Here is a 13,199-nt window from a genome sequence, read left to right on the forward strand (position 1 = left end):
GAAGAAGTGGGCTGTAGTCCACGAAAGCTTATGCTCTAATAAATTTGTTAGTCTCTAAGGTGCCACAAGTACTCCCGTTCTTCTTTTTGCGGATACAGACTAACACGGCTGTTTCTCTGAAACTTGAATTTTATTTGGGTGGATGTTTGGGTCAGTTTCTGTTTCATCTGAATCATTTTGCCCTTCCCTATCTGTAAAAACACTTGTTTCAGGATAATGAATAGAAACAACCACAGCTTGCTTCAGCATGTTAGCTTAGTGCTTTGTATTGGTTACCTGACTTACTAACTTACCACAGAAACCTTTGACGGATGTCTGACGCCAACATTATTTATCTACCAAAATCTGCTAGGGCCTGATTTCTCAGCAAGACAAGAATCCAACAAAAATCCCTCATGATAGCTCAAATGAAGATTACTATCTATTGTGTTATCTATAGCATCCATCCATGGTAAGTGCTTCTTACCATGTAAAAGAAAACACAGAACACAACTGAGCACTTCTCAGTAGAATGTGTGCTTTAAAAGAACATATTGACATGGTCATATGTTCTAACCAAAAGCATATCCTGCACTCATTGAAGTTAATAGCAAAATTCATCCTGACTTTAGTGGCAGCAAGATTAGGCCAAAAATTAATAGCACCTCTCCTAGGAAAACTGATTGTCCACAATTTGGGGGAGGGGGGAATTAATTATAGTTGTCTAACCTCACTCCAATGTGATAAGTTTAGATTAAAATTGTAAATGGGAAAAGTCCATTTTTTTACTACAGACTAAACATCTTGCTTTCCAAAGGCATTTTTAGAGAGTTCCATAGGTGTAAAGTGTTTTCTGAAATTAACTGGAAGCTTGGCTCAGAAAATGAAAAACAAAGATCAGGAAACAAAAGAAAGATCAGTACTAGTCTGAACTGAATGACAGGAAGCAACAGCAAAATATAATTAGATGACTAAAGCAAGCAGACTACAGGCATAAAATGTCTTAATTAAAGAAAGACCTGATACAACTAACAATATCTATGGCCTTGAGAGAAACCAATGCTCCAGAAGGCGGAAGGTCTTATACCAAAATGTTTGATCAATCAGACCTATGCAAGCCACACTGATAAAGCCACTTGTGCCAAAGGAAGCTGACCAATTTAGTAGGAAGAGCCCACGATAGAAACCACAAACCAAATAACTACCCCCGCTCTTCATTAGCTATTTATGAAGCTGCCCATTTGGAGAGGATGGTGCATGCTAGTGAATTCCCCGCCTCCCACACTTCACTACTCTCAAAACGCAGGACCTTTAATCCCTAAACCTGCAGCAGTGAAAATGGAATATAGTAGGGGTCTTAATGCTTGATTGCCAGAGTGTTCTCGGCCTCCCTCAGTCTCCAATTAACAGATGTATTCAGGCTTCATGGCTCTTTTCGTTGTCTCATTAAACAATGCATTTAGACAGGAAGGAGCTTAAAGCTTTCTTCCAAAGTCAATCCCAAGAGCCGGACTGGGGAGAACTGGCACTTATCTTTTAGGTGATTTTGCCTCAGTTGGAGCCTACATCTTTAGAAAGAAGACCAAGAGGCAAGTGTGTTTATCATTTAACAAAGGGAGTGTGAGAATGAGAAAGCTACTGTTGTGAAATGTATATACCTAGCATTTAAATTAAATTGAAATCTGTGATTCACATCCTGCAGTCTTTATTTAAGCAATTTCACAGGGCTTTCATAAGTAGGAAAACTAGCTCTAGGAAATTAAAATAATTCTGAATCCTGAAATGGCTTTTCCTAGATGTGCATAATGAGAAAAACTCTGGCAACTCTTAAACAGCAAAAGTCTGTTTGCTTTATAAGATGAGGCATAAAGTGTAAATAAAGCCCAGTAAGACATGGCTTTGTATCTCTTAAAATACTGTATGAAAAACAGTGGCAGCTGGTCCTCCCAAAATGAAAATGCACCTAATACAGCCATCTAAAAACATATGGAATGTACTAATGAATGTAAATACATTGTAATTAAAAATCATTCTAACACAGAGCTACGCAAATAATTTGCGGAATATTTGTGTGTGGAGTATTTGCCCAGCTGTGCTACAACGGTTGTTTTTTTATTTTTTTAAACATACAGCCGAGGCCCTCCAGTCAGAGCAGTCTCTCTCTAAGGCATTCTATTTGAGCATGCCTCCAAACTGCCTCGTTTTCCTTTTGATAACCCAACACCACTATGTTTCATGTGTGCCCTACTGAGAGCTAGCATGTGAGAAGGGAACCCAAAGGACAGAACATGTGTGAAGAGTTGGCATTGATTAGTGGTATGTTTGTGACTGTGATGAGAAATGAAACTCCTTCTAACACTGCTAAATTCCATATTTGGCACCACAATGAGCTCAAACAAAGAGTCCCAAAAAGTACACAATACCAAAAAGAGTATCAACATTATCACCAACTGGAGAGGAGGAATGTTGGTGAAAGATTCCTACTTGAAACAAAGAACAAATCCCTAAATACTATTAAGTTTCCCGAATGGGTTTCTCTCTTTTCAAAGTGTTCATTTTGCTTCTTTTCTCCCTCATTTTTCTGAGTATTATCACTGTCTTGCTGATTTTACACAGGCAAACTGAAATGGCAATTTTGATGAAGAGTTTAGAGGGGGCCTGTCTCGCTCACCCATATTGGGCAAGTCAGGAGTACCTCCACTGAAGCCAATTGACTTACACCAGTATAATATTAGTGTGAGACCAGAATCAGGGCTTAGAACTTGGGCCCAAGTTGGACCAGGAACTGAACTTCTCCAAAGATCAAAGATCCCACCTTTTCTAAAGGCAAAAGAACTACCAATCACAGCCCCCCCAAAATCAAAGATTTTGCTCTCAGAAATTATACAAATCCTTACTGATACTATTCCATATCCAGTTACCTCACTTCATTCCCATTCAGACAAGGCCTCTTGCCTTTTCAATTATTCACTTTTTAGCCCTGCCCTCAAATAATTATTCACCTTTTGAACCTGCCCTTGAGCAATTATTTACTTATGACACACCCTAAAACAGCATGACTGAAATGTCTGGAGAATGAAAAGTTCAAAATGGTCAAGCCACCACAAAAGCCCAATTTTTTTTTTAAGAGTTAGTGCCTAATGGGCACTGGTCTGTGTTGGAGACAGTGGGGAATCATACCAACAAAGGAGGTCTCTTGGGGATTGAGGATGTTATTTGGAAACTGGCTAGGCTCTAGTGCTGGCAAGGTCAAAGCATCAGATTGTCAAACTTACATACGGAGTACTAAATAAGTACAATTGTTCCTCTAGACTGTTAACACTGTATTTGTGAGGCAGAATAATCAACTTTGATTATAATTATTCATTTTAGAGAACAAAGGAGCGAGGGAAGAGGATTTCAGGGTACGGACAGGGCCAGATTAATTCTCCTGTGAGCCCGGGGCTATTTGATTTTGTGGGGCCCCTGTATACAAGTCTTTGTCCTGGGAGGGAGTTTGGTGCAGGAGGGAGCTGGAGCAGGGGATTGGGGTGCTGGAGGGGGTAGGGAGTTTGGGTGCAGGAGGGGGATTCTGATCTGGGACAGGGGGTTGGGGTGGAGGAAGGAGTGTGAGGTGCAGGCTCTGGGATGGAGTTTGGGTGCAGGAGGGGATTCTGACCTGGGGCAGGGGGTTGGGGTGGAGAAGAGGATGCGAGGTGCAGGCTCCGGCTGGGAGGCGCTTACCACAGGCGGCTCCCAGCCGGCAGCACAGCAGGGCTCAGGCAGGCTCCTAGCAGGTCTCTGCGGCCCCAGAGTGGGAGGGGGACAGCGTGTTCCGTGCGCTGCCTGCGCCTGCAAGTGCCATCCCTGTAGCTCCCATTGACTGGTTTCCAGCCAATGGGAGCTGTAAGGACGGTGCTGGGGGCAGGGGCAGCGCGTGGAGCTGACGTGCTGGCAGCCAGCTGCTTCCAGGAGCAGCATGGGGCCATGGTGAGCGCCCCTTTTAGAGGCCTGGAGATCATTGCCTGTGATTTATTTTGCGGGGTCCCCCTTGAGCCGGGGCCCTGGGCTGCAGTCCCTAAAGCCCCTGCCTTAATCCGGCCCTTGGTATGGAGTGATGAAGTAGATTGTTAAAATTTACGACAGTCTATTTTCATAGTACATATATGATGATGATCTGAATTCTGTGACTAGTTCTTCTCTGCATAGTGTAAACAAGAGACAGGTCAGACCCAATCCTCAAATTTGAACATCCCTAAACTTCGAGAGGGTTTAGACCAGTGGTTCTCAACCAGGAGTACATGTAGCCCTAGATGTATGTTGGTCTTTCATCTAGATATTTGCCTAGTTTTACAACCGGCTACATAAAAAGCATTAGTGAAGTCAGTACAAACTAAAATTTCATATAGACTATGACTTGTTTATACTGCTCTATATATTATACACTGAAATGTAAATACAATTTATATTCCAATTAATTTATATGGTAAAAATGAGAAAGTAAGCAATTTTTCAGTAATAGTGTGCTGTGACACTTTTGTATTTTTGTGTGTGATTTTGTAAGCAAGTAGTTTTTAACTGAGGTGAAACTTGGGGTACGCAGGACAAATCAGACTCCTGCTAGGTGGGTAATGATTTTTACATACTGTGAAAAATTTTGATATTGAAATATTTTCCTGTTCTGAATTGGGATGAAAAATCAAAGTCTTAAAAATGTTCACTAACCATACACAGACACACACAGACACAGACACACACACACACACAGAGGTTTGGGTCAATTGCAGTTTTGTTCACCTAATTTTTGAAACGTTTTGTTTTGTTTTTGACCATTTTTTTTAACTCTAAGTAGCTTAATTTTTTTAATGAAAACTTGTTATGAACCAGAAAACCAGGTTTTTTTCTTTTAAAAATGTCAAAATATTTTGTTTCCACAATTTCAAAACTTTTTTTAGTTGAAAAAATTCATTGAAAATGAACCATTCTCATAGGGAAAAAAGACAAATCAGCATTTTCTGACAAAAAAAGTTTTGTTGAAAAATTCCCAACCGCTTCCAGTCCCTGGCCTGTTCTGGCTGCACTAAAATCCTGGATCCAACACTCCCAAATCTTGGATTGTTCAAAATCTGGATCTCAGATGTAATGTTCGCAATTTGCACTATTATCTTCAGAAAATGCAGTGCCTATGTTCCCTGTACTAGATCAAGGCATTCTTTCTAAACCTGAATGAGAAGACTGAAGTTCAAACATACATCAAATGAATTGTCCCCACCCTCAGGTGTAAACAGCCTTTATCACATTTTGCATCAAGCATAATGATTTCACAACTCAGGCTAATTCCAAAAACTGTAAATTCAAGAATCACCTAACAGCACTAGGGTATGTTTGCATCATACTTTACAAGGGCGCCATGCATTTAAGATCTTTAATGATAATTACAATACACTTCTAATGGCTGTTGAAGATCAGCTAACTTGCACTTCATGAGGTCTCCCAAACGCTTAGTTACTGTCTTTGTTTCCATAATGACAGTCCCTGAACAGCTGCAGCCGATAGAGGGGAATACCAAATAACCCATCAGGAACTGATGTGCGGAATTCCATGAATCATACCTACTTAACTCTGCTTATAAAAACAAAAGACATGGAAGTCTCTTTGTCTTGCTAACTGTTGCTTAACTTTACAAGCCTTTCTTTGTAAGCCAATTGGCTATTTTAAAGCATATTAAACAAAGGAAATTACAGTAAAGTAACCAAAAGACTAAACAATTTGGCACCAGTTAAGGGAAACATCACATACGAAGTGGGCAAGATTGAGTGCTGGCAGACTCACAAAACAAATGCAAATGTGGAAGCTGTGCAGCAAGGCACATAGACCCTTGGCGTGCTGCCCTGAGCAATGTTAAACTGCTTGATGTGGACTGCCAGAGTTTACATTAGTGCCCTCAGATTTATTTAGCCACTGTCTCCTGACAGTTAGGTGTGGGCTTGCTGGTCTCTCTCTGTTTGTTTTGTTTTTTGTTTGATTGGAACACCCTTTGAAATAGTGGTGAAGTGGAAGAGTCATGTTTATGCCAGGGGCTCCCTTGCAAAATAACAAAGACAATGGTTTGGTGAGCTGTCTCACTAGCAAATACCTATGCATACAGTGATGGTCAAAAATGTTATCTGCCTGCAGGATTTAATTCTGCTCTTTACACCCACTTCTTCTGGAGACTTCTGTAACAGCTGACATTTCTAAATCCAGGTGAGACAAATTGCAAGGAGTCATATTACAGTATGTCTAGCAGCACTGAGCCGTATCATCAATGTTAAGGCTCCCTTAACTTCCATCACAATACAGGCATAACAAAGTTTCAAAACCGGTGGGTCAACAAGGAAGACCCTGTGATGTTACCAAAGTATGTGTATACAAAATTCAAACTGTTTCTGCAAATAATGAATTACATTATTCATAGGGCTCGTTGGGGACTTTTGGATGAAATGTTTTTTGTTGGAAAATGCCCTGTTGTCAAAATGGAAACTTTTCATGGAAACATATTGGTTCCAGCAACACTTTCATTGGGAAGATTTCTCCGGTGCTGGGTGGAATTTCTGGCCTAGAGCAGGGTGAGGATAGCCAATATCCAAGTGGTTAGGGCAATGCAATCACCTGGGTGTGGTAGACAGGCTCAAGTCCCTGCTCTCCCTGATTCAGACTAGGGACTGGAAATTGGGTCTCCCACATGTGAACTTCTAACCACCAGTCTAATGGCTATTCTGCGCTAGGGCTGTCACAGATTTTGACCAGAAATTCCATCCTGGGCCTGAAGAACCTACCCAAAACCAATAGAGAAGGGGCTCTGCCTGATTCAGAGCAGGGACTTGAACATGGGTCTCCCACATCCAGGTGCTATAGAGTCAGTAAGTCTTTCTCTGGCCCAGCAACTATTTATTTAGACAAAGTGGAGCTCTAATAGGATAGATTGAGACAATGACTGACTCTAAAGTCTGGTGGTTAGGACTCTTGCCCAGGGCGTGGGAGACTGAGGTTCAGGTCTCTCTCCTCTGATCCCTGGACGTAACTTTGCTATTCTGGGGTAGTCTCATGCACTCTGACTTTTCTGGGGGGAAATCTGGAAGGAACAGAATCAGTTGTCAAAACCTTTTTTGGTGAAACAGATTTTACTTTCCAGCCTGCCTTTATCATCTATCAACTGCAAAGTTGCACAGTCTGGGTGCAGAGGCTCTGAATACTGGCTTCAAAAACTGCTGTGCTATTCAGGGGATCCTGCACTTATAAGTGGATGGACTCTGTGATGTAAAAGGTCTTTTCCAGCCCTAGCTTCTATGACCTTAAGGCCTTAGAAAACCATCAAGCTGGGAGTTGGAGAACTAGTAGGTCGGTTGGGGAATTATTTACCCCACGCTTTATGATTTGGGGATGCACCGAGCCTGTGTCTACCAACCTTGCTCTGTAGAGCCCAAATGCTCTAGGGGGCCTGTGATTCTGTCTCTATGGAAGATGAGTCTGTAGACAGCTGCATAATGCCAAATGCAGCATTAGGGGGCTGCTATATCAGGAGGCCCATGACTCACAAACCTCCAGAGACGACTCAGTATCTGCCTAGGCAGTGAACTGGATAGGCCACCAAATGCAGAATGATAAGTCATATCTTACAATAACATAAAAATGTACAAAACATATTAACATTTAATATCTACAGACGACTAAGGGTAAGTTAGCTTTATTTCACTCAAAGCTGAAACTATAGAACTGTCTTGTTAGTATTTTACATAAATAATAAACTCCATCTTTGCAGTATTCCATACATTCCCACATGCTTAGTTTAGGGAATCCACAGGGAATGAGGCCAGTGCCAAGGGGCAATGACTAAGGCAATGTGGAACAGAAACTCACTTAGGGTTGTTTTCTTCAGCGTTGCTCTCTTTCTAATTTTGGAATGCAAATCATTTCTTAAAAAGAAAAAATCAGATTTCCCATTTCCCAAAACCACCACCATGCTTGGCGTGATAGGCAGTCTGCTTCTCGGAAACTCTGGTCTGGAATAGCAAGAGGTCTGGGGTATTTGGAGGACAGGATTAAGTGCACCGGTAAAGACATGTAGTAAAGACTTTACCTAGGGAGGGAGTACTCAGAAGACAGAGCTTTGCCTTTCTGTAATGGTTCGATGCTGGGCTCAAGCCTGTGCTTTGCAGCCTCTACTCCCATTAGCCTCAATACAAGCTGAGGTTGTTTTTAGCACCTAGCAGGATCAGGCCCTTAGTTTTTCACTTTCCTTGAGTAATTAATTTACATTGTTGGCAGACCCATGTGCCAACTCTTTATGACCAGGATGGTGTCACACATGGCTTTTCCTCCCAGAAAATGCTTTTTGTATAAGAGGTCTGAGAATCACACCGCAAACACGAATTCAGAGATCCTCTGCTGTTGTTGCAACTCTGTACTTTTAAAACTACGTCTGTCAGGAAGGAGACAGGAAATTCGAGTCACACTTGCAACAGCTGTGCCATGCCTACTATCATTCTCAAATGACGTAGTTTGGCTTTAGTGGCACAGGGCCAGGAACTCAGCAATAACAGAGGTCAGGAAGATAGGTCACGGTTTATACTGTTCTGCATTTGGGATCGTGCTGAGTCTATTTGCTTTCTTCCTTTCTATACTGTTTCTCTTTCCGTTCTTCTTTAATAATGTGGAGCCTAAGCATCCTGTTTTCAAAACATCTGACTGTTTTGTTGTTTACCAATGCCCTACTTAAAAGCTTTTGATTCAAGCAAGATAGTCTACTCAGATACTTCACAAGATTAAAAATGTTCCATTAATTTGTTGTCAAATTTTCTGATTGTTTCTAAACAGTCTTTCAAAAGCCTCAATACTTCCAGTTGAACAGTTTTCAGACTGTGCAGCTCACTTGAAATAATTTTACTGTTTGCCATGATGGCACAAAACCAAGAGACATTTATCACCAACTCATTTAGATGTTTGTTACCATGGCAAGAAAAAAAGAATAAGCTGCAAACCATTTCATGTTATTCTTTCATAGCTGGAAATGACTCTTGGAATCTGACCAGAATACGTACAAACACATTTTAATTCAAGTATATGAATGAGCAAAGTTTAAAGAAAGTTGAATCTAACCAATGAACACTAACACTGCACATAGTAAAATCATAATTTTTAACCATTACACAGTGGCTGAATTACTTAATCAGAGGGTTTCACCTGTAAGAGTCCAAATGTGGGAGAAAATCTCAAAATACGGGATAGTTCTGCCCCATGTGTGAGGCCCTATTTTCTTCTCAGTCTAAAGCCTTACTAATGGCTAGATCTGTTTTTCACGCAAGCTGATAATTATATTCTTTTCTTGAAAGCTAGCCCTATTATACTTGTATTACTTTCCATGCCCCGGCATGCTGTAGTAAGAACTAGTGGAGGAGGAGGAAATTTGAAATGACCTGGGATTAATTTCTTTAACATATTCCATAGAATCTCAGTTTATGATTCAGCATTTCCGGTGTAATTTATTTCCAGTTAGGAAAAGAAGAATAGCCCTGGATTTGTGTGGCACAAAAGTAAAACAGGTTCTAATCATGAGGGCTAATGCAAAGGAATGAAGAAATACACAATGTCTAACATCTTTGTAAGAGATAGAGCACACACATTTCAGAAACCATATGGGTTTGCTTCATCAGGTTGATGGGTGTAAATATTGCATAAAAGCATGGGCATAAATATTGAATTTGGAGCAGCAATACTTGTGACTTTGAGATCTTGTGCACTTAGACTTTGCTGCTGGGTGCAAAAGCAGGAGATCTGCTCAGATGCCAGTCAAGTGCTCATTTGGGCAATAGCTAGGAACATTGCAGAGGTGGTGCCTATAGCCCCAGGGAGTGCCTTATGTCAATCAACAATAACCCCTCTGGCCAATTAAGGACTGACTTTGATGGGTTCTTAATAGAATCTCATCTGCTCACAGAGAGCAGTTCTCTCTCTGGCTGGGAAGGTTGGAGCTGGAAGCAGAAGCTGAGGGTTGGAGAGAGTGGTGGTTTTAAAGGATTATTTTGAGCGGTAGTCAGGGCTTCTGCTGTATTTTTTCCCTTTATATCTTTTCTGTATTTTTCTTCTGAACCTTCCCCCCATTTTTTCCTACATTCAGCATAAAGTTTAGTTTGGGATATTTTTTTTTTCAAATTAGTTTTAGCAAATTTTTACTCCTTGTATGAAAACTCAAATTCTCCTGCATCTCTTCCCTCCCCCCAAAAAGCAGCCCTTTAATGAAAACACTTTTACGTATGTCCCAGTGTTATGGCACTGCACCTTAATCATGTACTGAATATAAAATGCTGTCAACTCATACCATAATATTAAAAACACAAACCAAATGCTTAGAGAAAGGGACAGTTGCAGTAAAACATTATCCCATAATGTTTAGAGTTTGCCATTATTATTGAAAAGCCAAGTTAATTTCCCCAGCCTGATCATTTGTTACAGTTACACACTTTTCAGTGGGTGCCTGTGGTAGTATTTTTTCCAGGGAGAACAGCTGTAATTGACACCTTGTAAATTTTCTGATAGACAAATATCAATGTAATGATGTGGTTTTACTCCATTGTACCATATTATAATTCTGAATCCACGGAATGCTAAATGTTTTCCTGGTTCTGCTTTTCTATGACAAATTTTCTCCAATTTATAAGTTACTTTGTAAGTAACATTTTTATTTACTATCCCACTTCTAACTGTATAAAAATGTACCTAAGGTCCACTGGAACATATCACCAAATCCAAGGATTAATTTCACAGTGTAAATATATTCTGCTTGAGAACCTATGCTATCGTTTACCATTTGCATTGTTTAATTCTTGCAATAGCATAAGGATACAGATAGTTCAAAGCATTTAAAGTTCCCATCCTTAACATAAAGTACTAGGAAAAAGTACCAACAGTGTTTAAATGAACTTTGTCAGATATTGCACTGTGCATGCTTGTCTGCTGGTGGACACAATTACATACAGCAACACTTTTTGTCTTATATTACAGCACTTATTCTTTTTATTTTCAGCCTTTGACATTTTAGGAAGAAGTTATCCCATCGCTTACCTTGTTAGATGCCATCTCACTGACTGATCGGTAGGTCTGAATGGTTTCGAGTTGATCTAAACACCAGTCTAATTCTTCCAGCGTTTCCATTGCTAATTTTTGATAAGATTCTTCTGCAAATAAACACACAGACATGTAGTTAGGCTTGAGCGGCTGCAGACTTTCCATGGTAGAGTCACTGACACAGCTGGAGGCAGCACTACTGTAGGTGGTACAATGCTCCTTCATCATGCGGTCTGGGTACTTCTGCTCCAGGCTCCAGGAGGAGAACAAATCAACTTACGTCCTTCCTGTGAATGGCTGTCCCCCACCCCCCTTTTCTTTTTTTTGGCTTTGAAGATGAGATGTCGGTAATACATCAACAAACTTCCTCTAAAAAGGGGGTGTGGGAGGAATGCTCTCTGACAGACTCATCTGCATGTATGTGGATTAAGATTGCACGCTAATAAAAGCAGTTCCTTGTAAGCAAGTTTTTTTCCCCTCCTCCTAAGCCTTACTCATCACAGCGTTTCTTGTCTGAAGTGATGACATTTTTAAAAAAAAAAAGTAAAATGTCATTAAGTGAGATGGAAGCAAGTGACTTGCTTCAGTTACTTTTTTCTCAGAAGAAACAAGCTACGCTCTTTTCAAGTAAAATGAAAAAGAAACCAATTGTTGTCAGTAAATCTTTAAGCAATGCAATCACTGAGGGTATTGTACGTGTGTGATCTTTGAGTAACTTTTCCATGCGGTAGTACTGCCTCAAACAAGGTTAGGAGTACAGTTTGTTTGGGTGCTACATGAGAGCCCTCTGATAGGGATACAATCAGACAGAAACTTTATGGGAGTACTGGATGAGCGATTGACTCTATTGGTTAAAGGGAACGATGCTTCTCTTGTTTTACTAAACAAAGTTAAAACTTCCCTTTGGTCTCAGCCAAGATCATAGGGAAATTATGAACTGGATTCTCAGATGGAAACAGAAATGAGCTGTCTCTGCTTTTGCTAATATTGTATTCCTCTCGATTTGTAAGTGTTTCAACTAGAAAAGCATAAATCTCCTGGAAGAATTGCTAAGCAGCTCTCAAGATAAAAATAAAGGTTTACACACTTCACTATGGCTCATAAAAATAACTTCAGACCCTTTAAATATAACTACCTACCATACCTATTGACCGAAAGGGACACACACATACCAATACATATCTTCCTCAGTTCAAGGAGTCAGGATTTTAAATGATACCGGTTAAAGCAAACTGCAATCATAATAGAGTGAATAGAACTCTAGACTTCTACTGACTTAGAAAAATATACACACACTATAGGCCCTATTCAGCTCTGTGAGTGCAACTTTTACCACTTTGTGCTGGAGGTTGTGGATGTGCTGAAAGAAGAACTGGTCTAGAGGGAGGGGCAGGAGCAGTAGTGTCACTCTCCCTTGGCAAAAAGAAGAACAGGAGTACTTGTGGCACCTTAGAGACTAACAAATTTATTAGAGCATAAGCTTTCGTGGACTACAGCCCACTTCTTCGGATGCATATAGAATGGAACATATAATGAGGAGATATATATACACACATACAGAGAGCATAAACAGGTGGGAGTTGTCTTACCAACTCTGAGAGGCCAATTAATTAAGAGAAAAAAACTTTTGAAGTGATAATCAAGCTAGCCGAGTACAGACAGTGTGATAAGAAGTGTGAGAGTACTTACAAGGGGAGATAGAGTCAACATTTGTAATGGCTCAGCCATTCCCAGTCCTTATTCAAACCGGAGTTGATTGTGTCTAGTTTGCATATCAATTCTAGCTCTGCAGTCTCTCTTTGGAGTCTGTTTTTGAAGTTTTTCTGTTGTAATATAGCCACCCGCAGGTCTGTCACTGAATGACCAGTGGGAGCAACTTTACATTTTGGCAGGGATTCCAAAGGGTTCTCACCAGTGGTGGCTCCCTAGCAGTTGCCCTGAATCAATGCATCGTTCAGCTGCCCTGGCTCCATTTCTTTCTGAGCCACCATGTTTACGGAAAAAAGAACGAGGAGTCCTTGTGGCACCTTAGAGACTAACACATTTATTTGAGCATAAGATTTCGTGGGCTAAAACCCACTTCATCGGATGCATGCAGTGGAAAATACCTTTTCCGATGAAGTGGGTTTTAGCCCACA

The 13,199-nt window shown here is 40.6% G+C and overlaps 1 protein-coding gene across 3 annotated transcripts in view; it reads right to left on the reverse strand.

The window, feature by feature from the left end:
- The window catches only part of PDE4B (phosphodiesterase 4B), a 398,316-nt gene that overhangs the window by 26,679 nt on the left and 358,438 nt on the right, over positions 1 to 13,199 (reverse strand). For 2 of the 3 annotated variants that reach the window (XM_034778444.1, XM_034778445.1), the window contains one exon: positions 11,059 to 11,171. In XM_034778444.1, the coding sequence (XP_034634335.1) occupies positions 11,059 to 11,171 (113 nt within the window). Of the gene's footprint in view, positions 1 to 11,058; positions 11,172 to 11,341; positions 12,016 to 13,199 lie in introns of those variants that run through there. The other variant, XM_034778447.1, reaches the window with a different exon arrangement.

This window comes from Trachemys scripta, chromosome 8 (genome assembly GCF_013100865.1).
Source record: "Trachemys scripta elegans isolate TJP31775 chromosome 8, CAS_Tse_1.0, whole genome shotgun sequence".
NCBI classification, from domain to species: domain Eukaryota; kingdom Metazoa; phylum Chordata; order Testudines; family Emydidae; genus Trachemys; species Trachemys scripta.